Source organism: Dermacentor variabilis, chromosome 10 (genome assembly GCF_050947875.1).
Source record: "Dermacentor variabilis isolate Ectoservices chromosome 10, ASM5094787v1, whole genome shotgun sequence".
In the NCBI taxonomy this organism is placed as follows: Eukaryota; Metazoa; Arthropoda; class Arachnida; order Ixodida; family Ixodidae; genus Dermacentor; species Dermacentor variabilis.
This window is the reverse complement of record NC_134577.1, coordinates 110,976,392-111,000,606: the sequence shown is the minus strand read 5'-3', so window position 1 is coordinate 111,000,606 and position 24,215 is coordinate 110,976,392. Positions and strand designations below refer to the sequence as shown.

Sequence of the window (24,215 nt, the reverse complement as noted above, 5' to 3'; positions counted from 1 at the left end):
TCTAGTGCAAATATACAAGGAAGGTGGTGGTCACTGAACAATTCAAAAGCTAGTTTATATTTTAAGAACTACTTGATGCATCTACAACAGATTAAACGTACATATTCTTAAACCTGAATTACAATTACTTTTTACTTATTTGGTGAACCCCACCCTTTCTGTAGCTGTCCGACCAAATGAGTGTTTGTATCTCTTGATCAGTTGGAGGTATCAGTCTAATCTGGTAGAGTGAACCTTCCTTCCCACTAATTTGCAATTGGCATTTCATGATTTGTTTTGCCAACTTTCCCGTTCCTGCCAAACGCAGGTGTCAACACAGGCGTGATGCTAATGAATCTTACCCGCATGCGGAAGTTTGGCTGGGAGGATCACATGAGGCCACTGCAGCAGATCTATGGTGAGAACATGCCCTGGGGTGACCAGGACCTCCTGAACATCTTCTTTGGCACCCACCCTGAACTCCTGTTGGTGTTTTCGTGCCGGTGGAACTACCCGACCGACCATTGCATGCACGGAACATACTGCACTGAGGGACCACCGGCTATTGTCCACGGGTCACGCAAGGTCTTCACTCGGTACTCGCCGCCGGCTTTCTGGGAACTTCACCAGGCTATGGGGGAGGTGAGATTAGCAGGAATAGTTGGCAAGATTTATTCGATGTCTAGGTTTTGTTCGTAGCATTACTATTTTAATGGAATGCTAGGACTTAGTTTCAAACAGCAACATTGTTGTGACATCTGGTGACCCTGTGTTCAGTCACACTGTTAGTGCGTTTAGTGCATTTTGCGGTGTGTGTCTTAACTGCTCACATACAGGCTCCTGCAGTGGATGAAACTGCTAAATAGTAGAGTTGTCTTCTGTTATTCATTTCATTGCTCTCCAAGACAGGTGAGATAACAGTAAGGGCCACGAAATTGGGGTCATCATTCGTATCAGACGAGCGCTTGATGACCACTCAAGTTCGAGTTATCCGGCAAGCATGTGCTGATTTTCGAATCCATATAAAAAGGGATCAGCGCAAAGGAGTAGATGCTTACCAGCCGGGACCTTCGATTGGGATGGAATTAATCAAAAATTTTAAATGATGCAAGTCTATTGACACGCGTACTTATCTTTATCGGGCGACCACGTTTTGCCGCCTAACAAAGGTTATCGCACAGCGCGGGACGTGCTTTCATGTATCCGAAGTTTCTGGAAAGTTATCGATGCTTCTATCCGCTGTCTGTTGTCGCCGAACCTTGTGTTATGGTATTTCATCGCCTGACGCGAATGGTGTAGAACTCTGTGGAAGGCACGCGGGTGCCAACGATTAGTCTGGAACATTCGACGACTGCTGTATAAAAGCCCACGCGCTCGACCCGCTGATCAAATTTTCGACTTTCGCCGACTGTGTTCGCCGCTCTCGTTGTGCTTTAAGTGTAGCCTGTTTTGTGGGCGCAGGTCAGCCCAATAAAATCTAGCTTTGCCTTTCACAGTATTTCTACTGTGTTCTTTGACGTCACGACCACGCTACACTATTATGGAACATAGAATCAGGCTAAGCAAGCAACACTCATGCAATCTCGAGTCATTGGCGATAGACAGTTCAGAGATCAGCAAGATTTCAATTCAAGTTTTTGTTGCTGTATATGTAGATATGATTTGGCCAAGCGAAATGTTAAACATCGCTAAAATAGACCAACCTGCCAGGAAATACTACACCCTAACTTGAGCTGTTTTTCTAGTGTCATTGACATATAACACATCATAGTTCATTTCCATACTGAAATAATTTTATTTTCCCACAACTGCGTTGCGAGGATGACTAAGAAAAACGCTGCACATAGCAGCATGAGGGAAATCTGGCCACCTCATAAACAAGGCAGCTTCGTAGCAGGTAAACAAAAGCAGACATTATACATAATGGATATACTTCATACTAAAAAAGAGAACCGCCACGGTCAGCATTAGGAACAAAGTTGTGGAAACAATCGGCAGAGTTGTAAGAAAAAATGGGTGTAAGGGCAAAGTGATGAAACAACAAAAAGGACATGCATTTATTGCGGAAGCAAATTCCACCACTACAAGTATATCGCGTAGCCTTCTTGAGGCAGAGCGTTGCCGTAACTCGCGTAGGCGACGTAATAACGATTTTAGAGAGTTGTGTATTTAGGAGAAATTCGAATTCTAGTTTCATCTTAGTCTGAGGCAGCATATTGACACGGCTACCTGTTTATCTTGTTCGGGTGAGTGCTTTTCACCGTCTCTACTCTGGTCTATGTATAGGAGTCAAGGCTGTGGAGGCTACAGAGGCTTCTTCCAGTGGATGGGATATAGTTCGATTAATTTTGACTGCAATTGTGCGCGACCGTTTTTATATAGGCTCAGTACTGAAGGAAACGCATTTTAAATCTTGGAAACATACACACTGTTGTACATTGCTTGTTACGTGTTGCATTATATTGATTTTATTAGCGTTCTTCTTTTAGGGTTTTTTTTATTTGCAACCCGTCATGAGGAGTCTCATGCGCATGCTCGCACGAGCGAACGCTGCTGGTGCGCAGCGAACCATGGATGGCACGTCAAGCGAACCATAGGCGGAATGCGCGAAGTGATAACTTTATTTGACTGAAATTTTTGCGTAACTTCTACAGCGGTGACTGCTATGCATGGAACGGAGTATAACAAATGTTATCGTTCAGCGTGGGACGCGCACATATGTATTGGAAATTTCTGGAATGTTATCGAAGTTCTGTTGTCATCGATGCTTGTGTAATCCGGTTGCGAGTGGGACGCGAATTGTGTAGAACTTTCTGGAAGGCAAGTGGGCATCACCGTTTACTCTGGTAATTTCTATGACTGATGCGTAAACTCACGTGTACAACAAGTGTAGTTATACCTATGTCGCAACAGTATTCTCGAAGCTTAATGCATGCAGAGATGTTAGCACACTTCACTTTAAAACATAATAAAGGTACAAAAATTTATGTACAACAACTTGCCACGCGCGCTACCGAAACGGGCTTGCTTAGGTGATGCAAGATTTCTCGCGCAATGGGAATAGAGAAAAGTGATAAGGAGTGTTGCAGTAATATGCATAAGAGAAGGAAAAATGACGTAATGACAACGGATGCAAACTTCATGTACAGCTTTTCATCATTGCCAAAAACGCTGGTAGTTTTACTCCATTTCCTTCTTTTACATTTGTACTTATATTCTTTTCGTATGATTCTATTTGCGATCCTGTGGAAAACAGGGATAAACAGCGGCAGGGGTACGTCAATTGCTTTTCCGCGCGAAGTGTACAAACCATGTCTACGTTATCGCAGACGCGTCTCCTGTAGATCGAAGTAGGCACCGTATAAGCGCTCTCCAAGCACATATCAAAGCTGCTTCAAAGGTCCCCTGCTTTACACGCGGCTGAGAACCACATTGTTCTTGTGGACCGTCTTCCCCCTCTTAGGATTTGCCCGTGAGCGAAAGTGCCGGTATATTTTTCGGTACACGTGTCAGCGAATGCGCCTATCTCGCACCCGATGACTCGTCTTTCGGCGACACAAACGACCAAAGCGTACACATTCCGACTTGTGCTGAAAGGGCTTCCCCGATCCCAGAAACAGGCAGACGCGACAGTGACCTGATGAGTGTATCTCTACGCATCCGCACCTCGTGGATTCCTGGTAAGCGCTGAAGCCTTTTGCACGCAAGTATTAAGCAGTGTTAAAATTCCCCGAAAATATATCATGTACTTAGTCGCGTTTATGGCCGCATGCGTACGGGAGATTCCGGAAGCACGACATTAGAACCATTGAGAAATACTATGTAGTGCTGCCTGTCGCCATCAGCAAAACCTGTCTATCGAGGACAATTCAAGGATGTCTTCAGGCATGTGATATTTGCGAAAAGCGCTTAGAATAACACTACCGGCATGACAGGCATGTAGGATTCTCTGGGCTATAATTCTACGACATAAGACCCGCCGTGCTTACTCAGTGCCTATGGTGTTGGCCTGCTGAGCATGAGGTCGCGGGATCGAATCCCGGCCACGGCGGCCGAATTTTGATGGGGGCAAAAACACCTTTGTACTTAGATATATGTACACGTTAAAGTTACTAAGGAAGTCAAAATTTCCGGAGTCGTCCACTACGGCACGCCTCATAATCAAAGTGTTTTGGCACTTAAAACCCCATACTTTTTTCACGACATAAGGTGGCCTCACAGCCTCCAGGATTACCTGAATCAGCTAGCTTCGATGCTCGCTTGCCATATCAGAAGTTCGAATCCTCGCGCATTCTTTTTTTAAGTGTGATGGTGGAATGCCCGAATTCACCTCCTCCGGTATACTACATCTCCACGCTTGGAGTGGCGCCTGACAGTGGCAAAACGGCGAAAGCCCGTGGCGCTATACTAATTCATGTAACACCAAATTAGGGAAACCCACCATGTTTCCACAAAAAACACTCCCTCACCAAAACAGGAATTGGCCTCCCTGGTGAATTATTTGGCCACTCCCCCCCCCCCCAACAACTCATTCGATTATCCAATGACCCTCAGTCCCCAACAGCTGTCCCCAGCAGCAACCAAGGTGGTCAGTTCTGTAACACTGCAGAATTTCATAAGAATCTCTGGACCCGGACAGGCTACCAATGGAAACAGATCCTGGCAACGTTCAGCACACGAACTGTCTCGAGTGAAGTCAGCTTAGCAGGAATCTTAGGAACATTGAGGCATGGTTAGGCATAGCATTGGCCTTAGTGAGGCTAGAAGAATTGGTGAAGCTTATACAGTGCTGAAATATGGCCACCTTCTCTGCTATAGATGACTTCAAGAGAAGAAGCGGTATGGAGTAATTTTCCTAATCCATAGGGGCATAGTGGGTAACATTGACGAATCCTACAGCATTATTGAGAGGGAAGCAGTAGTAGTAATGAAACTTAATAAGAGGTATAGATTAAATGTAGTACAAGTCTACGCTCCAGCATCCCGTCTAGATGATGATGAAGTAGATAAGTTATATGAAGATGTTGAATAAGCGATGAGAAATGTAAAAACTCCGTATACTGTAGTAATGAACAACATCACTGGAAAAGTAGGTAAAGCCAGTCTTGTGAGGAGATATGTTGGTGCAATCTGCAAAAAAGAATGGGCTGTGAATAATAGACACGTTCTTCGGGATGTTCACGAACAAAAGTGGACCTGGAAAAGCCCCTAATGTTGAGCAAGAAGTGAAATTGATTTCATACTTTCTGCCGATGCTAGCATAGTACAGGTTGCAGAAGTGCCAGGTAGGATAAAGTGTGGTGATCTCAGGTTAGTGAGGGCTAAAATTCACCTAAATTTCACGAAATAAAACCTCAAGTCAATCAAAAAGAAACAGGCAACCTACACGCAGTACAGGTACGAGCAGATCATCTCAATATGGCACTTGCAAACTTTCCAGATATCGACTGGCACAATATAGCTCGGTCTCTCGTAAATCAGACAGAAGCAAGAAATTTCCTTGATGTTTGTTTTAGTTTTAACCTCGCTCAATTTGTACGTGATCCAACGCGCGTCACACCAGACACGGCTAACGTATTAGACCTAATACTAACAAGTCGACCAGACAGTTTATCGTCAATTACATATCTGAAGGAAATTAGCGACCATAAGGTTATTCACGCTTTCTTTCACTTTGCGCCACTTCCACTCTAGAAACTTCAAAAGACAATACATCTTTATGACGAAGGCAAGTACGAGGCTATACGCGATAATCTGTACGACTTCTTTATTTCATTCGAGGCATCCTTTAACAAACACGATATCCATACCAACTGGCAAAGGTTCAAAGAAAAAATAAATGATCTAGCTGACAGGTTCCTTCCAACGATAACGTTTCAAACGCAACTTCAGAAGCCATGGTTCACCAATTCTTTGAAGAGACTTGATAATAAAAAATAACGTTTGTACCGTGCAGCAAACGGCAGCACAAACACATGCGCCTGGGATAAATACTACGCAGCGGAACGTGCATACTTATCAGCTATTCGGGAGGCAAAACACTCTTTCTTTCACGAAGATCTACCAAACATGCTGGTCACTAATCCAAGAAAATTCTGGCAGGTGATCAATCCTCGGGAAATAAGCAGTATTGCGTTAGTCAACGAGAACTGTGAAACGGTCGATGATGTTGAATGCGCTAATCTTTTTAATACAGCTTTTGTGTCAGTCTTCTCCCATGAACCTAGCTTGTCATTTCCCTCTACAGTTAACAACTCAACTAGTGTCGTGCCATCAGTAACCTTTGCCGATGGTATTTTGTCTCTAATTGTCAATCTTAAACTAACATCCTCAGCCGGAGTGGATAACATAAACTCAATAGTGTTAAGAAATACTAAAGACAGCAGTGCTGCTTATTTGTGCTTTTTCTCGCAGTCACTCTCATCTGGCATCATACCACATGACTGGAAGGTGGGGAGGGTTGTTCCCATCTACAAATCAGGTGACAAGAACTCTCCACTTTACTATCGCCCTATCTCACTGACAAGCATACCTTGCAAAATCATGGAACATGTCATTTATACAGAAATTATGAAATTTTTAGACGCAGGAAACTTTTTTCATTCTTCACAGCACGGATTTCGCAAGGGATTTTCCTGCGAGACGCAATTGGCACTTTTCCTTCATGATCTTCACACTAATCTAGATACTAACCAGCAGACAGACGCAGTATTCCTAGACTTCGCGAAAGCATTCGATAAGGTACCACATCAACGACTATTACTAAAGCTATCTCTAGCGAACGTGCACCCCGATATAATGCGATGGATTGAAGCTTTCCTTAGTAACCGCTCACAGTTTGTTCTTATTAACAACAGCCCATCTGTTTCCCTACCGGTAACTTCTGGGGTTCCACATGGATCTGCCCTCGGGCCTCTCCTCTTTTTAATATATATTAACGACTTACCTCTGCATGTATCCTGCAACATTCGCATGTTTGCAGATGACTGCGTCGTTTACCAAACAATTACTAACATGTCTGACCAAATCTCCCTTCAGGAGGATATTAACCGCTTGCAACAGTGGTGCGATTGCTGGTTAATGACACTTAACCCAAATAAATGTAAAATAGTGGTATTCTCCCGCCGACGCAACCCACTAGCTTACCCATACACAATAAATAACGTAGACGTAGAAACTGCGCAGTCCTATAAATACCTTGGCGTTACCCTTACTAATGACTTGACTTGGAGCACACATATTACTAACGTCATCTCGTCTGCTGATAAATCTCTTGGTTTCTTAAAACGAAACTTAAAGCAAGCACCCAAGCATGTGAAATTACTAGACTACAAGAGCATAATCAGACCCAAACTCGAATATGCATGTGCCGTATGGAGCCCTCATCAAGCATATCTAATCAACGCACTTGAATCGGTGCAAAACCATGCCATAAGGTTCATCCATTCAACGTATGCATATGATGTCAGCGTGTCATCACTGAAAAAAGAATCCGGACTGGTTACACTCGCTGATCGCCGTCGCATCTGAACGCTCTCTCTTTTTCATAAGTTTTATCATACTTCACTTAATCAACCACCACACATTATTCCCGCTGCGCGTGTATCACATCGCACTCGGCGCGTGTACCAAGTTGGCCGCCCTCGCACTCATACTACCACTTTTTCAGGCTCATTCGTCTTTCGCGCAGCAACAGATTGGAACAACCTGCCCCACCAAATTGCCGCCATAACCTGTGCACCTACATTCATGCAAAGACTGACAGACCATTTTTTAGAATAAAAAAATGAACAGGATATGCTAGCTATGTGTGTACTAGATGGAATTATGTACTCAATTTTCACGTGTGTTGTAACTTATGCTCTGTTATTCTAACTTATGCTCTGTTATTCTTCAAATAATGTATAATAAATATATGTATGCCCACCCCTTATGTAATGCCCCTATGGGGTTTTTAAGGTAATAAAATGAAATGAAATGGAAAAATGTGCATTCTTAGCATAGAGATGATGACAGGGGTAATGAATGACAGAGTAGCTAGGCTGGCTTCAGAAGCAGTGATTGAAGTTGGAGTTCAGGCACCAAGGCAACTATTAGGTAAACCCACCTAAGTAACAAACGACGTAATAAAGAAACGACAAAGAATTAAAGTGTCCAACTCAATTGATCAGGTAGAATTCGCGGAGCTGCCAAAACTGATGGACTAGGAGAAAATGCGGGATATTCGAAATTATAACGTGAGAAAGAAAGAAGAAGCAGTAAAAATCCATGCAGCGTGAAATCAGTAAGAAGGAAATTCAGCTTAGGACGAGCCAACATGTTCCCACTGACAGATAACAGGGTAATGTGAGCAACGATCTCGAAGATATAGTAAAAGCAGCATAAAATTGTATACTGACGTGTACAGTACTCAGAGCAGTCATGATACGTCCATTCGAAGTGGTAATGAACAGGTTACAAAGGCCCCTTCTATAACTAGCGATGAAGTTTGAAGGGTCCTGCGAAACATGAAGCGCGGAAAAGCGGTCGGAGAAGATGGAATAACAGTCGATTTAACCAAAGATGGAGTAGACATCATGCGTGGGCCCTTTATACGAAGTGTCTATGTGCTTCAACTGTCCCGAATAATTGGAAAAATTCCAAAAATACACTAATCAACAAAAAAGAAGACGTTAAGGAATTGTAAAATATTAAGCCTAATAACTTACTTCCAGTATTATCCAAAATATTCGAGATTATCTCTAATAGAATAAAGGCAACACTGCACGTCAGTCAACCAAGGGAGCAGGCTGGTTCCACGAAGTGACCCTCTACAATGGATCACATCCATGTCGTCAATCAGGTAATCGACAAATTCACACAATGCAATCAGCCTCTCTATATGACTTTCGTAGATTACGAGAAGGTATTTTATTCAGAGATATCAGCAGTCATAGAGGGAAAACGTAATCAAGGAGTACAGGAAGATTTCTGAAGTATCTTGCAAAACGTGTGCGCAGCTACGTTCGTTCTCCCCAAGTAGCAAGATACCTATAATTGAAGAGGTGAGAGAAGGAAACCCTATATATCAAATGCTATTCACTTCGTGCTTGTAAGAAGTATTCAAGCTATTAAACTGCGAAGGGCTAGGTGTGAGGATCAATGGCTAAAATCGCAGCAACCTTCAATTTAGAGATGACAATGCCTTGTTGAGCAACAGTGGGGACGAGTTAGAATAAACGATCAAGGACCTTAACAGAGGGAGTGTAAGAGTGGGGTTCAAGATTAATATGCATATGACAAAGATAATGCTGAATAGCTGGTCAAGGGAACAAGAGTTGAGGTATGCCAGTCAGCCTATAGAGTCGGAAGGAGTACGTTTGACTGGGCGAATTACTCACAGCGGACCCTTACCATTAGACGGAAATTTATAGAGTAATAAAGATGGGTAGCAGCGCATTGGGGGAGAAGTCGCCAGATCCTAACGGGAAGCTCACCAATATCATTGAAAACAAAGGTATGCAATCAGTGCATTCTACCGGTGCTAACATGTGGTGCAGATATGGGAGACGTAAAAAGAAGCTGCCAAACAACTTAAAGACTGTCCAAAGAGTGATGGAATGAAGAACGTTGGGAGTAACGTTAAGAGACAGGAAGATAGTGATATGTATCAGAGAGCAAACAGGGATTGCCGACATTCTAATCGACCTTAAGAGAAAATAAATGGAGCAGGGCAGGACATGTAGTGCATGGGTGATAACAGATCGAGCATCATGGTTGCACAATATGTACCAAGATAACGGAAGCGTAGTCGAGGACAGCAGAAGACTATATGGTGTGGTGAAATTAAGAAATGTGGAGGCGCTATTTGGAATTCGTTGGCACAGTGCAGGGCCGATTAAAGATCACCGGGAGAAGCCTTCGTCCTGCAGCGGACATAAAATGGGCTGCTGATGTATAAAAGCCGGCGCGCTTGACTGACAGATAAGATTTTCGACGATGGCTGTGTTCGCCACTATCGTTGTGCTTTGAGTGTCACCTCTTTTTCAGGGCGCAGGTTCGCCCAATAAAACGCAAATTTCGCCACTCAGAGTCTTGCTGCTTTCTTCACCATCACTACCGCGTGACAATATTTGTATTTGTCACCTCGAAGAACTGTTTGATAACTTTTGATAGGATGGTGCAGCGGTGGCGTAGAGGTAGAGTATCCGCAATGCGTGCAAGAGGACTGTGGTTCGAATCCCGGTGCCGCGCAATTTTCCACTGGATTAAAAACAATGCGCGTGTTGATTGAATTGCACAAACAGGCCTGGAGTGCGGCCTGATCCCGGTGACCAGAACCGGTAACGCACTGCATCGCCAGAGCAGGATTGCCCGCCCTGGTGCAGTACTTGGCCACAACCTCCTATATGAATACAACAATCAAACCACTGCCTCAGTCCCCAGCAGCTGCGAAGCAATTGACCAAGGCAGCGGTTAGACCTGTGACGCCGCAAAGGGTGCTAAGAATACTTGGGTCCGACCAGGCTGCCATTGGAATCTGAACCTGGCAACGTTTAATGCTAGAACGTTATCTAGTGAGGCGAGCCTAGCAGTGCGATTGGAGGACCTAGAAGGCAATAAATGGGATCTAATAGGGCTCAGTGAAGTTAGGAGTACAAAAGAAGCACATACAGTGCTAAAAAGCTGGCATGTCCTGTTCTGCTAGAGCTTAGCGGAGAGATGCTGCGCTAACTCTGGGATCATCAAAGATGTGGACATGCTGGGCAAGGTGGGCAGCAGTGGGCTATATAGCTTTCATTTATTACGAGAAAGCATTTGATTCAGTCGAAACCTCAGCAGTCATGGGGGCATTACGGAATCAGGGTGTAGATGAGCCGTATGTAAAAATACTAAAAGATAATTATAGTGGCTCCACAACCACCGTAGTCCTCCATAAGGAAAGCAACAAAATCCCACTAAAGAAAGGCGTCAGGCACGGAGATACGATTTTTCCAATGCTATTCACAGCGTGTTTACAGCAAGCATTGAGCGACCTGGATTGGGAAGAATTGGGGATAAGGGTTAATGGAGAATACCGTAGTAAATTGCGATTCGCTGATGATTTTGCCTTACTTAGCAACTCAGGGGAGCAAATGCAACGCCTCCTCGCTGACCTGTAAAGGCAAAGCGGAAGGGTGGGTCTAAGAATTAATCTGCCGAAACCTAAAGTAATGTTTAACAGTCTCGGAAGTAAACAACAGTTTACGATAGGTAGCGAGGCACTAGTAGTGGTAAGGGAATACATCTACTTAGGGCAGGTAGTAACCGCGGATGCGGATCATGAGAGTGAAACAATCAAAATAATAAGAATGGGTTGGGGTGCCTTAGGCAGGCTTTCTCAGATCACGAACAGCAGCTTACCATTATCCCTCAAGAGAAACGTGTATAATAGCTGTGTTTTACCAGTACTCACCTACGGGGCAGAGACCTGGATGCTTATGAGAAGGGTTCTACTTAAATTGAGGACGACGCAACGAGCTATGGAAAGAAAGATGGGTTTAACGTTAAGGGATAGGAAAAGAGCAGATTTGGTGTGGGAACAAACACGAGTTAATGATATCTTATTTGAAATCAAGAAAAAGAAATGGGCATGGGCAGGACATGAAACGAGGGAAGGTAACCGATGGTCATTAAGGGTTACGGACTGGATTCCAAGGGAAGGGAAGCGCAACAGTCGGCGGCAGAACGTTAGGTGGCCGGATGAGATTCAGTAGTTTGCAGGGACAACATGGCCACGATTAGTACATCACCGGGGTAGTTGGAGAAGTATGGGAGTGGCGTTTGCCCCGCAATGGGCGCAACCACGCTGATTATATTATTATTATTATTATTATTATTATTATTATTATTATTATTATTATTATTATTATTATTATTATTATTATTATTAGAATTATTCGTTGATATTAAGGAATTCTAACAGCGGATCTACATGCGATATAAGCAGCAAACAATTTAATTATGGCAGCCGGCAGCAAACACAGATAATCAGATTGCTGCATTTAAGAACAACCATTTCATATAGCATGTTAGTGGAACAGAATTCAGAGGGAAGCTCAAAAATAAATAAATTTGAAAGAATCGTGAGGCACCTACAACACATTGATCATGGTGGTTCATGTAAATATATTTGTAGCTAGAAAAGCTACACGTATCTTCTAAAGTAAGCCATGTTTCCGAATGCAATCTTCTAAAGTAAGCCATGTTTCCGAATGCATGACAACAGTAAATTGGCATTCCATCTTGCCATAAAAAAAAGTCAGGTTTCTTTCTCTCGTTCCTGCCATATCTAAGATAAAATGTGTGCAATTTCGACAATTCGAACCGTGGCTTGGGATAATTGTATCTAAGTTAGATAAATTTACTCGTTCCATAAAAAACAAAACAGATGAAGAGATAGGTTAGATATATAACTCAGCTGCTACACTGTTCATCGTGGTCAGTTTTGCAGGGAATGAAAACCACCTATGAGTTCCCGTTCTTTCGAACAGGAATTTCCCCGTTGGCATTCTACGCAAAGCGAAAATGGTTTGCACTGATCCATTCTCTCATGTGGTGCAGCAGCTGTCTTTTTCTGTGCGGTCTTCGCAGATTGAAATAGTTGAGCGTATGTTTCGAAAATCTTTGGCGTTTAAAATCCATATCTCTCGCAGTGACAGCTCTGAAAACCGCACTATGATTCCGGGTACTTTGCTTGTCTCGAATTTAATGTATGTACCGCCTCGACGTCACTCGCAGTCAGCTCTGAGAAACTCACCAATTTTGATACTTCATTTTGCTTTGTTAGGAGGTTTTCGTTATCAGTTACCGGTGTTCCATGCACGTCAACATTCCACATCCTGCTGTGCCTATGGAGGTTGTTTACTGAGTCCTTGAGCTGCAGAATGTCATTCAACTTTCTGTTGTGCCATGTAAGGTCATTCACTGAGCCTCTCAGTTCCTGAATGTCGCTTGAGGTTCGTTCTCGAGATTAGAGACATCTTTCAAGCTGGTTACTTCCTTATCCTCGAAACATCGTATTTTTGACACATTAGCTGAACTGACCGTTTCAGTTCTACCTTTTCCGGCCAGCTAACACGCATGTGTGGTTTGCGCGGTATTTCTCCCAAAAAGACAAAGATTTCAAGAACCAGCATAGATTGTTGCCTTACCTTTTGCGTTTTGCATGGCAAAAATAGCCATGCCTTGCACCCGCTTTCGCCTTTGTTGGGGCTGCAATGAAGCAACACATAAAAGCAAGCACCGAGATGATAGCCGTACCTACATTGCGAGTATTTCATGAATCATTCATCTGCGGTGAAGGAGTCGTTTGAGGAACGGCGCTGCCTCTAGATGGCCCCACCAGGCGTATACATAGTGCAAACAGCACTAAACTCCAAAGCACTTGACACCAAAAATATCGATTACCAAGCAACAGAACGGCAACGGTGGCGACGGCGGCAGAAATGTGGGGCAAAATAACTATTTAGGAAGGAACTTGAGTTTTCCAACTTGCAAAGAGTGGAATAAATATGTAAAGGGCCTTTCTTCTGCCACCGCCGTCGCCACCCGCGTGATCTGGATCAGCCGGATCAGCACAGCCAGCTGAATATAATTCGTTACATCAGTTCAGGCAAGAAACTTCGAACACGGTACAGCATTTTCCGTGTTGAATCGGGAAGGATGAAAAGTTCAAAAGAACATTTATTCATGCAAAGTTTTACCAAGTACGAGTAAACCGCGCTGGAGAGTGTGATGCTGTCAGCTAATTGGAGGCAACCACAAACCTAGAGAGTGGAATTATGATGGAATGGGATGTCCTTCTGCCACCGCCCTCACGACCTGCGTGAGCTAGATCAGCTTCAGTGAACGAGCGCGACCAGCACAGCCAAGATAAATATAGTTCGTGAGGTCACTGCAGGCACGAAACCTTGAAGAGGGTGTAGCACATTCTGTGTTGAGACGGCCTACAAAGAATGGAATAAAGACGCAAGGGTGCATCCTTCTGCCACCACCTTCACGAACCGTGTGAGCTGGATCAGCTTTACTGCACGAGGGCAACCAGCAAAACCAAGATGAATATAGTTCATGGCGTTACTGCAGGCACTAAACCTTGAAGACGGTGCAGCACTTTCCGTGTTGATTGAGGGTGCAAAGTATGCAAAAAGGATGTGAGGGGCAACCTTCAGGCACCACACCCCCCGTGTCGGCTATACAAATAACTTTTTGATTTGCTTATCTCTCGATCTTTTGGCTTGTCTTTTCTCTCGATCTGTTGGAAGGCTATCTCGACTCGAGATTGCAGGTTTATTTAACTAAGCATATACTTGAGGTACGCTGCAGTGACCATAGAATGGTGAGGACTCGAATTAGCCTAGACTAGAGGAGGGAACGGAAGAAACTGGTTCACAAGAAGCCAATCAATGAGTTAGCGGTAAGAGGGAAACTAGAGGAATTCCGGATCAAGCTACAGAACAGGTACTCGGCTTTAACTCAGGAAGAGGACCTTAGTGTTGCAGCAATGAACGACAATCTCATGGCCATCATTAAGGAGTGCGCAATAGAAGTCGGTGGTAACGCCGTTATACAGGAAACCAGTAAGCTATCGCAGGAGACGAAAGATCTGATCAAGAAACGCCAATGTATGAAAGCCTCTAACCCTACAGCTAGAATAGAACTGGCAGAACTTTCTAAGTTAATCAACAAGCGTAAGACAGCGGACATCAGAAACTATAATATGGATAGAATTGAACAGGCTCTCAGGAACGGAGGAAGCCTAAAAACAGTGAAGAAGAAACTAGGAATGGGCAAGAATCAGACGTGTGCGTTAAGAGACAAAGCCGGCAATATCGTTACTAATATGGATGAGATAGTTCAAGTGACTGAGGAGTTCTATAAAGATTTATACAGTACCAGTGGTACCCACGACGATAGTGGAAGAGAGAATAGCCTAGAGGAATTCGAAATCCCACAGGTAACGCCAGAAGAAGTAAAGAAAGCCTTAGGAGCTATGCAAAGGGGGAAGGCAGCTGGGGAGGATCAGGTAACAGCAGATTTGTTGAAGGATGGTGGTCAGACTGTTCTAGAGAAACTGGCCACCCTGTATACGCAATGCCTCATTACCTCGAGCGTACCGGAATCTTGGAAGAACGCTAACATAATCCTAATCCATAAGAAAGGGGACGCCAAAGACTTGAAAAATTATAGACCGATCAGCTTACTGTCTGTTGCCTACAAAGTATTTACTAAGGTAATCGCAAATAGAATCAGGAACACCTTAGACTTCTGTCAACCAAAGGACCAGGCAGGATTCCGTATAGGCTACTCAACAATAGACCATATTCACACTGTCAATCAAGTGATAGAGAAATGTGCAGAATATAACCAACCCTTATATATAGCTTTCATTGATTACGAGAAAGCGTTTGATTCAGTCGAAACCTCAGCAGTCATGGAGGCATTACGGAATCAGGGTGTAGATGAGCCATATGTAAAAATACTGGAAGATATCTATATTGGCTCCACAGCCACCGTAGTCCTCCACAAAGAAAGTAACAAAATCCCTATAAAGAAAGGAGTCAGACAGGGAGATACGATATCTCCAATGCTATTCACAGCATGTTTACAGGAGGTATTCAGAGGCCTGGTGTGGGAAGAATTGGGGATAAAAGTTGATGGAGAATACCTTAGCAACTTGCGATTCGCTGATGATATTGCCTTGCTTAGTAACTCAGGAGACCAATTGCAATGCATGCTCACTGACCTGGAGAGGCAAAGCAGAAGGGTGGGTCTGAAAATTAATTTGCAGAAAACTAAAGTATTGTTTAACAGTCTCGCAAGAGAACAGCAGTTTACGATAAGTAGCGAAGCACTGGAAGTGGTAAGGGAATACATCTACTTAGGGCAGGTAGTGGCCACGGATCCGGATCATGAGTCTGAAATAACCAGAAGAATAAGGATGGGCTGGGGTGCGTTTGGCAGGCATTCTCAAATCATGAACAGCAGGTTGCCACTATCCCTCAAAAGGAAAGTGTATAACAGCTGTGTGTTACCAGTACTCACATATGGGGCAGAAACCTGGAGGCTTACGAAAAGGGTTCTGCTGAAATTGAGGACGACGCAACGAGCTATGGAAAGAAGAATGATGGGTGTAACGTTAAGGGATAAGAAAAGAGCAGATTGGGTGAGGCAACAAACGCGGGTAAACGACATCTTAGTTGAAATCAAGAAAAAGAAATGGGCATGGGCAGGACATGTAATGAGGAGGGAAGATAACCGATGGTCATTAAGGGTTACGGACTGGATTCCAAGGGAAGGGACGCGTAGCAGGGGGCGGCAGAAAGTTAGGTGGGCGGATGAAATTAAGACGTTTGCAGGGACAACATGGCCACAATTTGTACATGACCGGGGTAGTTGGAGAAGTATGGGAGAGGCCTTTGCCCTGCAGTGGGCGTAACTAGGCTGATGATGATACTTGAGCTATCTTAGAATTTGCCCCCTTTTGATATTACTGCTGCCTTGACAAAAAGGGAAAACTGGCTGCATTGAAAAGATCGCCCAAACATACTCTGACTATATTTTCCAAGATGTCTCTGAGAAGCTCTGGTCTGTGCACGTGATAGCAAGAGTGCTTTTTGTATTTTGACGGCAAGTTTTCGATATAAGAACGAAATTTCGGTCCGAGTGACACTTCATTTTATCAAGGCTTCACTGCGTTTGCTCTTCATTTCAGTACGAGCTTGGCGAAAGCCTCGGGGACACCTTCATCGACGTTTTCAAGGATCGACTTAGCAAGAGTCACAATACTAGCGGCGGGCACGAGTTCCTCAAACATGTGGTTCACTCGGAGAAGACAGCACGCGCCATCGACAATGCTACCAACAAGACCCGACAGAGTAGAGCACAGGATCTGGAAAAGAATCTTTGACTAGAGCAACGTAACAATTCATATTCTTTTATTACAGTACTTCATCACTTGTCATGCCTATGCTCTCACCGAGATCAGTTATACTTGAATGTGCGATGAGAAAAGAATAATATTTAGTGAAATGAAGTCTTGTGTTATATCGGCCTCCCTATAATTCAAACTTCTTAAAGTATACAGAAGGACCCCTTTGTCGCGTTCCACCTGGCTGTAAGTAAGATAAGGGAAATGTGAGAAACAGGAAAATTATTGAGAAAGCACACTGCTAAAATCACGCGAAAATGCTGCTAAAGAATAAAAGGAGACTGTGCACGGCTAAGCCTTCGAAGAATTTGCAGTCAACGACTGATTATACGGCCTCAACAGGGACTCTCTAAAACCCGGAAATATTGGATTTGGCAATGAATGAGCGACCTATTTCAATAGCGGCCGAATGAGCTGTATTGACTGTGTCGTATTCTAGCATCGTCACTCTCCGGAATGTTTTATATTGCGTAAGATGTCGCTTGACTAACGCTAGCAGCTTTCCTGGTACAGTGCCAATCATGATGTCTTATCATCGTGTTAGAATCGCTGTCACCCCTAAACCTGTACGGTGCTGCGAAACTTGTATCCTCGGAAGTAATCCTACAAATTATGGGCCCAACCATTCCAATATGTTGAAGTACACACACATATGCTTGCCTCAGACCTCCTCAGTCCGTATTTCGACGATTGGTATGCTGCCTCTACAGATACATGAAGATACAGACAATGCATTTACCTTATCTTCATACTGTGGCAGCATAACCGAAGTCGAGCGAGCTGCGATAGCCTGCAGGTTTTTTTTTTTTGCTTTGATTGCGCGGCGCAGTTCCAACAAGCGTAAAAAATAGTGTGTTCTCTCATCTGTGTTCAATCCTTCATTCTAAACCTTTGGTTAAAATCGTGTCCGTTGCGAGCCTGTAATTTTCTGCGGCCATAGTGTTTACACATTTTCTATATTGACACGTGTGCTTATCTTTATCGGGCGACCACGTTTCGCCGCCTAACAAATGTAATCGCACAGCGCGGGACGCGCCTGCATGTATCCGAAGTTTCTGGAAAGTTATCGATGCTTCTACCCGGCTGTCGGTTGTCGCCGAACCTTGTGCGATCAGATTTCATCGCGTGACGCTAATGGGGTAGAACTTTGTGGAAGACACGCGGGTCCCAACGATTACTCTGGAACATTCGACGACTGTTGTGTAAAAGCCGACGCGCTTGACCCGCTGATCAGATTTCCGACGATCGCCGACCGTGTTCGCCGCTATCGTTGTGCTATAAGTCTAGCCTGTTTTATGGGCACAGGTTCGCCCAATAAAAGCTAGTTTTGTATTCGACCGTATTGCTCCTTTCTTCATCGTCACTAACACGTGACAATATGTTTGCATTAAAAGGCACTGCTTAGCGAAACCTCCAGCTGTCAGTGTCGATGTCACAGGTTTCTCTTCAGTGCACGACCATACAGTAGCTCCCAATTGATTTATTATTGTGTAGAATTAAAGCTGCGCCCATTTTTATCCTATATATGCAATTTCTTGATAGTCACAAGATTGCATTCCAGGTGCCTGTTCGAAAATATGCACAAAACTTGTTCCTGCAATTTAGCTGACACTTATTTTGTGACAGTTCTCTACGCATTTATTTGGGATTTTCAAGTTGGTTGCATTTATTATTGCCACAACAAAAAATAAATATGCAGTATAGCGGTGCTATGTGCTTTGGAGTGATGGACGCGTGCATTACGCGTCCGTCACTCATTGAAGGCGTTCCATCATATATCGTTCATCATACATTGAAGGCGTTCAATTACGCGTCCAAAGTGTCACTTTTACGTTTGTAGAAAAGCCCATTGCGCTTACTCTTCACTACAGCATTTTGCTGCAGCGCACAAGGTTGTGGCTTTGGTTCGGAGCCACTACAACTACATTCCAAAGAGGATGGAAAGCGGAAATTCTCGTGTACTTAGATTTGGCGATACGTTAGAGAAACCTAGAATGTTCGAACTAGTCCTTCGCCTTTATTACAGCACCTTTTATAGCCAGTACATCAATCCGGAATCCTAAACCCCATAAATTGATAACTTTCTCACCGGAAATAAAGTATGTAGAAGCGAGAAAAAGACACGGTAAGGGTAAGGATGGAGCGGCCGCATCGCACATGTGATGCCAGCTTCTGTGACGTAATATTGTTAATAATAATAATAATATTTGGGGTTTTACGTGCCAAAACCACTTTCTGATTATGAGGCACGCCGTAGTGGATGACTCCGGAAATTTTGACCACCTGGGGTTCTTTAACGTGCGCCTAAATCTAAGCACACGGGTGTTTTCGCATTTCGCCCCCATCGAAATGCGGCCGCCGTGGCCGGGATTCGATCCCGCGACCTCGTGCTCAGCAGCCCAACACCATAGCCACTGAGCAACCACGGCGGGTCGTAATATTGTTTGCCACTGATAATTTTAAGAATGCTTCACGTATATATGTCAAGTTTACATCGATACATCATAGTCACTGAAGGCTGTGTACGAAAGTTCTTACACCATTTGGAAGTATTTGGGAACCATTTGCTCGCTTGCGGCCTCACTAGAACGTAGCAGCAACGCATTCAACCCCGCAATTCTGTAAAATTATAGCTGAATTATAGAATTATAGCTGCCTTCAAAAACTCATAAAAAGAATCAACTTGATTTTGTTGCTTACCAAGTCATCTTCAGTGACACTTGCGCTCAGCATTGCTTGTCCAAAATTTGCATCAATAGTGTCCGCCTTAGTGCTGAGAGGAACGCCTAAATTGGTTAACCCAAAAGGGAAGTTAGTATGTAGATCAGTTAAACCTTTTCATAGGTGCCGTGCATTCACTGAAACAAGACGTGTTAATTTATGCTTTGTTGAAGACCAGGTTATTTCATAGTTTATTGTCATTTGTGATAATTGCGTTTGTCAAATACACAGCTAACTCTATGACTCTGGTTCTCGCAGTTACGTGCGTAACTGCGAGAACCAGAGTCATGGACGATGGGGGCATTTGTAGAGACAAATACTAAGTAATGTAAGTAATACAAAAGTAAGTAATCCCAAGTAAATACAAAGTAATGTTATTTAGTGTGGTTCTTGCTTCCCGACAAGGTCTTCCCAAATTCATAAATTTCACGGGAAAAAGATGTCTTTGGGAAACCCTGTCCCAGTGTGGGCCGGTATAATGTCGAGATGGACACATCACTGTCCCGCGCTTTTCTGAGCTTGGTTTCGAACTTGGCGCCCTTATTATGTTGGCCTTCAGCATGTGCTTGCATTTTTGTGAACCATCGGTGCTAAGGCTGTTCGTTATCTTTACCTGTAGTTCATTTGTTTCAGGTTATCGCTGTGCTTTTTAGCTCGTGGAGAATTAGATTGCACTCAAGGTGACTCTGTTAAGTTGACTTTACTCATAAGCCAAGCAATCAGACATTTCACTTTTCGATAGATCTTAAGCACGTTCGTTAGCCTGAACTTTTAGCAGCACAATCACTGTGCAGTGTCCCATTGTGTTTGGCTTGAGTGAAGATTACCTTACTATAGGGCAGGTGATCTAGCGAAGTGCTTCGCACTCGCAAATTTCTGGGTCGTGGAACTTTGCAAAGATAGTACCATAACTTTTTTTTTTTTCAATTATCGATTGCTCGGGTGCCTTATCATACCTAACAAACTCTCGACGACGCACACAACGTCCATAAAGGTTTACGTTACTTTTCAAGGAAGACTTGCCAGGCATTGCAGGCTCTGTGAACAAAACGTTAGTTGGTCACGCCTACACATCTCCTAAATATCGTTATTTAGTGTGGTTCTTGCTTTTATTTTGCATTTATTATTATTATTTTTGTTATTATTATTATTATTATTATTCCTATTATTACTATTATTACTATTATTATTATTATTATTATTATTAGTTCCGGAAGCGTGTAATCAAACGTTCCGTTATTTGTCTTTAATTAACGATATAACTGTTCAGGAGGAGCTTAGACCATCATTATGACCACTTGACGTTATCACGGAACACTGAAACGCGACAGGCCATTTGCGCTCCATTTTATTCAGAAAAAAAAAAGCATTGAGCAATAAATGGTTGAAGCGCAGAGTTATATGCTCATGAAACGGGTAGCTGTCCATGTTCCCAGGCTGTCATACGGTAGTTTGGTCTGTAAATACCTTGCTCATTTTTATGAAAATTTGCTATGGCTTGATTACATACTCAATAGTACTTCCTTAGACTTTAGTTATAAAAGGCCCTGACGTACTGAGCGATTAGTCTCTGTTTGAGGGCGAGGGGCTGATTCAACAGCATCTTAAAGGAACAGGTTGAGATGGAAGAACTGTACTTCATATAGAACTCTATAGGCCGTGCACTAAAAGCTCAGCTTTTATTTAGTCCAGTGCATTTTCAAATTGCGAAGCTATGTTCTACAATTCGGAATTTAATTTTGGTATTTACTTCCTCCATCGTGCTGGAATAACCGTACTACAGACCCTTTGCCTGTTCATTCCGAACTTTCACTATGCTTACTTAGCAAGATACCATATAAAATTGATTGTGGAAGGTGTGCTTGTTTACCGTCTCCTGCGAGTGCTCTTCACCGGCTAGCAAATGCTGAATGCTATCGCTCAGCGCTAGACGCGCCTGCATGATTTGGAACTCACGCAGATTTTATCATCACTTTATCTGCTATGTCCTCGCCGAACCTTGTATTAAGTCTAAATGCGCTACACGAATTGTGTAGTCCTTTCTGCAAACCACGCGGGCACCACCGATTACACTAGAATCACATAGAAAGAAGCTCAACGAATTGCGAAAACTGGCAACAGGAAATACGTGACACCTTTTTTGTTCGCCCTAACCGTTAGCTGACGCCGGCATCGAAAAAAGAAAGAATGTCAAAGGAACTTACAGCATTTTAATTTTCATTATTTCCCGCTAGAACTAAAGAAAGTTTTGCGTAAAAATGAACTTATACATTGCGACTTCATTTTCTGGCGTTACCTAGCAACCAGCTAACGGCACGCCAGATGCGCCAGATGCGTGCGCCATGCACCAGACACAAGGAAATTATACCTGGTAGCGAAGCTTCCCTAGATGCTAATATGTTCAAAAGATGGCGGTTCATCAGTGCTTCATGGAGCTTAGCGCCCTCTTTGTGAGGAGCTAACACTTCCACTGGAAGGAAAACTGATGCAACATCATAGCCGTTAAATACGGAAATGACGTCATTTTGTACTGAGGCGCGAAATTTGGTTTGGTGGCTGCCATTAAAACCCCTATATAGAAGTTCCCCACCATTTGACGTAAAGGGTGTCCCGAACATTCAGCGCGGAAAGCGATCCAGTAAAACGACAGCGGTACGGATGTGGAAATCGCACTCCTGCACAGGACATACTTTCTTTGGAGGCCGCCGAATGCTTCGAGTGTAGAGTGCAGGTCCCATAGTCGGACGCCAAGCCCGATGGCCGGCGCATCGCAGGAAAACAGCTGAAGTAAGCAATTATCTGGCGACCATAACTCAGCACTTTTGACAGAACAGATTAAGTAACGATGGAACTAGCCGCGCCATCAAATCCAGACAAACGTCGACGACAAAGCAACAGAATATGTGAGGGGAGCGTAATGTAAAAGGTGAACTTCACGAGCACGCGTTTTTGCACACTTCAAGAGACGCATTGCATTGCAAGTGATAGTGGCATTGTGGGCGCAGGAAGAGGTGTTTATTGCTAATGATAAAGTAAAATTGATCGGTATTTTCTTTTCTCATCACGCGCATGTAAATTTGAGTATATACTTCACTTCCCATGAAGTAATCTAATTTTGTCTCGTTTTAATTAAGACCCTTTTTTTCCCAATGTTGCTCCCTCCTCACCTTGTCGCGCTTCAATCGCTGTTCCCTTGACCACCCTTGCTGATTTCACTGACAATTTGTTCTGAACTAGAGTGTACCAGACAATGGTCGAGTGGGCCCAATGGCGCTCTTCCGCTGAGGTCCCGTGTGCGTAAAAATTGTGCGAGGTCGCCGAGAGCGAACTGGACTGGGGCGGATACGCGTATCGCGGCAAATTCAACGTAATTTCGCTGCGAGCGCTGAGACTGATTGCGAGCGTACGCTCTTTTAATGCTGCCTTATTTTGAACCGGAAATTTATTTTGGCACTGTTTAGCTACCTATAAAATATTTGAGTTATTTGAGTTTGGTTTATACAACCTGACCCCTCCAATTGTGCTGTCGTTGTTAAGTGCGTCATAATCATTGCGCGCATGCTGACGTACGCCCAGTTTTCCCGCCGAAAATTTGTGCAGCAAAATTTGTTATATAGTTTTACTGGCTTCTATGCGCCCGCGACCCTTGTCGGCCGGTGCCAAATATGGTTTTAGCCAGGTGAATGTATATTTATTTTTGTTTTTTTGTTATTTATTTATTTATTCCTTTATATTTCCTGCGGCTGAATTGGGCTATCGCAAGAGTGGGTGCGCAAATTGGATATAACAAAATAGTTTTCTGCACAAATTAACTTCAACACCGTAGGAATCATAATACTGCTGAAATAAATAATGCATTGACTAATTATAAACAAAGTACGAAACAAGTAAACTTGTAAAGAAATCCGCTAAAGGCAGTGACATAATTTTACTTCGTAGTTAGCTCCATTTTTCAATTGTATGAGTAAAGAAGCTATACGCAAACAGGTTAGCACGCCGTTGAAATGGTTTAAGTTTGTGGCTATTCCAAATAGGTTTTAATTTATCTGGTGACAGCTGTTCTTTAATGAGTAGTGTGGGTTGGAAATAAGATTGTGCAATATGTTCAGCCATTCACGATTACGCCGCTCGCACAGAGGTTGTAGACCTAGTGCAAGAAGGTGAGATGAGGGTGCGAAGTTTCAGTCATAACGGCGGTATATGAAACGAATTGCTTTATTTTAAGCTGATTCGAGGATGTCAGATGCTTTATAAGGGTTCCTGACGTGGCAACCATATTCGATAAGGGGTCGGATGAGTGATTTATGTGATATCAATTTCCTTTCATGTGGCGCGTTTGGCAATGTACGATTTAGATAGCCTATTTTCTTTAGTGCTTTATTCTATGTGTATTCAATAAGCCTTGGCCATGACATGTTAGGTGTTTAGATGACGCTAATGTACTTGTATACAGAGACCCGTTCAAGGGTAAAACTATTAAACGAACACTTAAACAAAAACAAAACATTATTGGGTTTTACGTGCCGAAACCACTTTCTTATTATGAGGCATGCCGTAGTGGAGGGAT

At 43.4% G+C, this 24,215-nt stretch overlaps 1 protein-coding gene across 1 annotated transcript; it reads left to right on the top strand.

Annotated features, from left to right (window-relative positions):
* The first annotated feature begins 314 nt into the window (after window positions 1-314).
* On the top strand, window positions 315-16,973 carry LOC142559681 (glucoside xylosyltransferase 1-like). The gene is made up of 2 exons (XM_075671247.1): window positions 315-621; window positions 16,712-16,973. The coding sequence occupies exons 1-2, from the start codon at window positions 325-327 to the stop codon at window positions 16,904-16,906; spliced, it is 492 nt and encodes a 163-aa protein (XP_075527362.1). The 5' UTR covers window positions 315-324; the 3' UTR covers window positions 16,907-16,973.
* The last annotated feature ends 7,242 nt before the right edge of the window (window positions 16,974-24,215 follow it).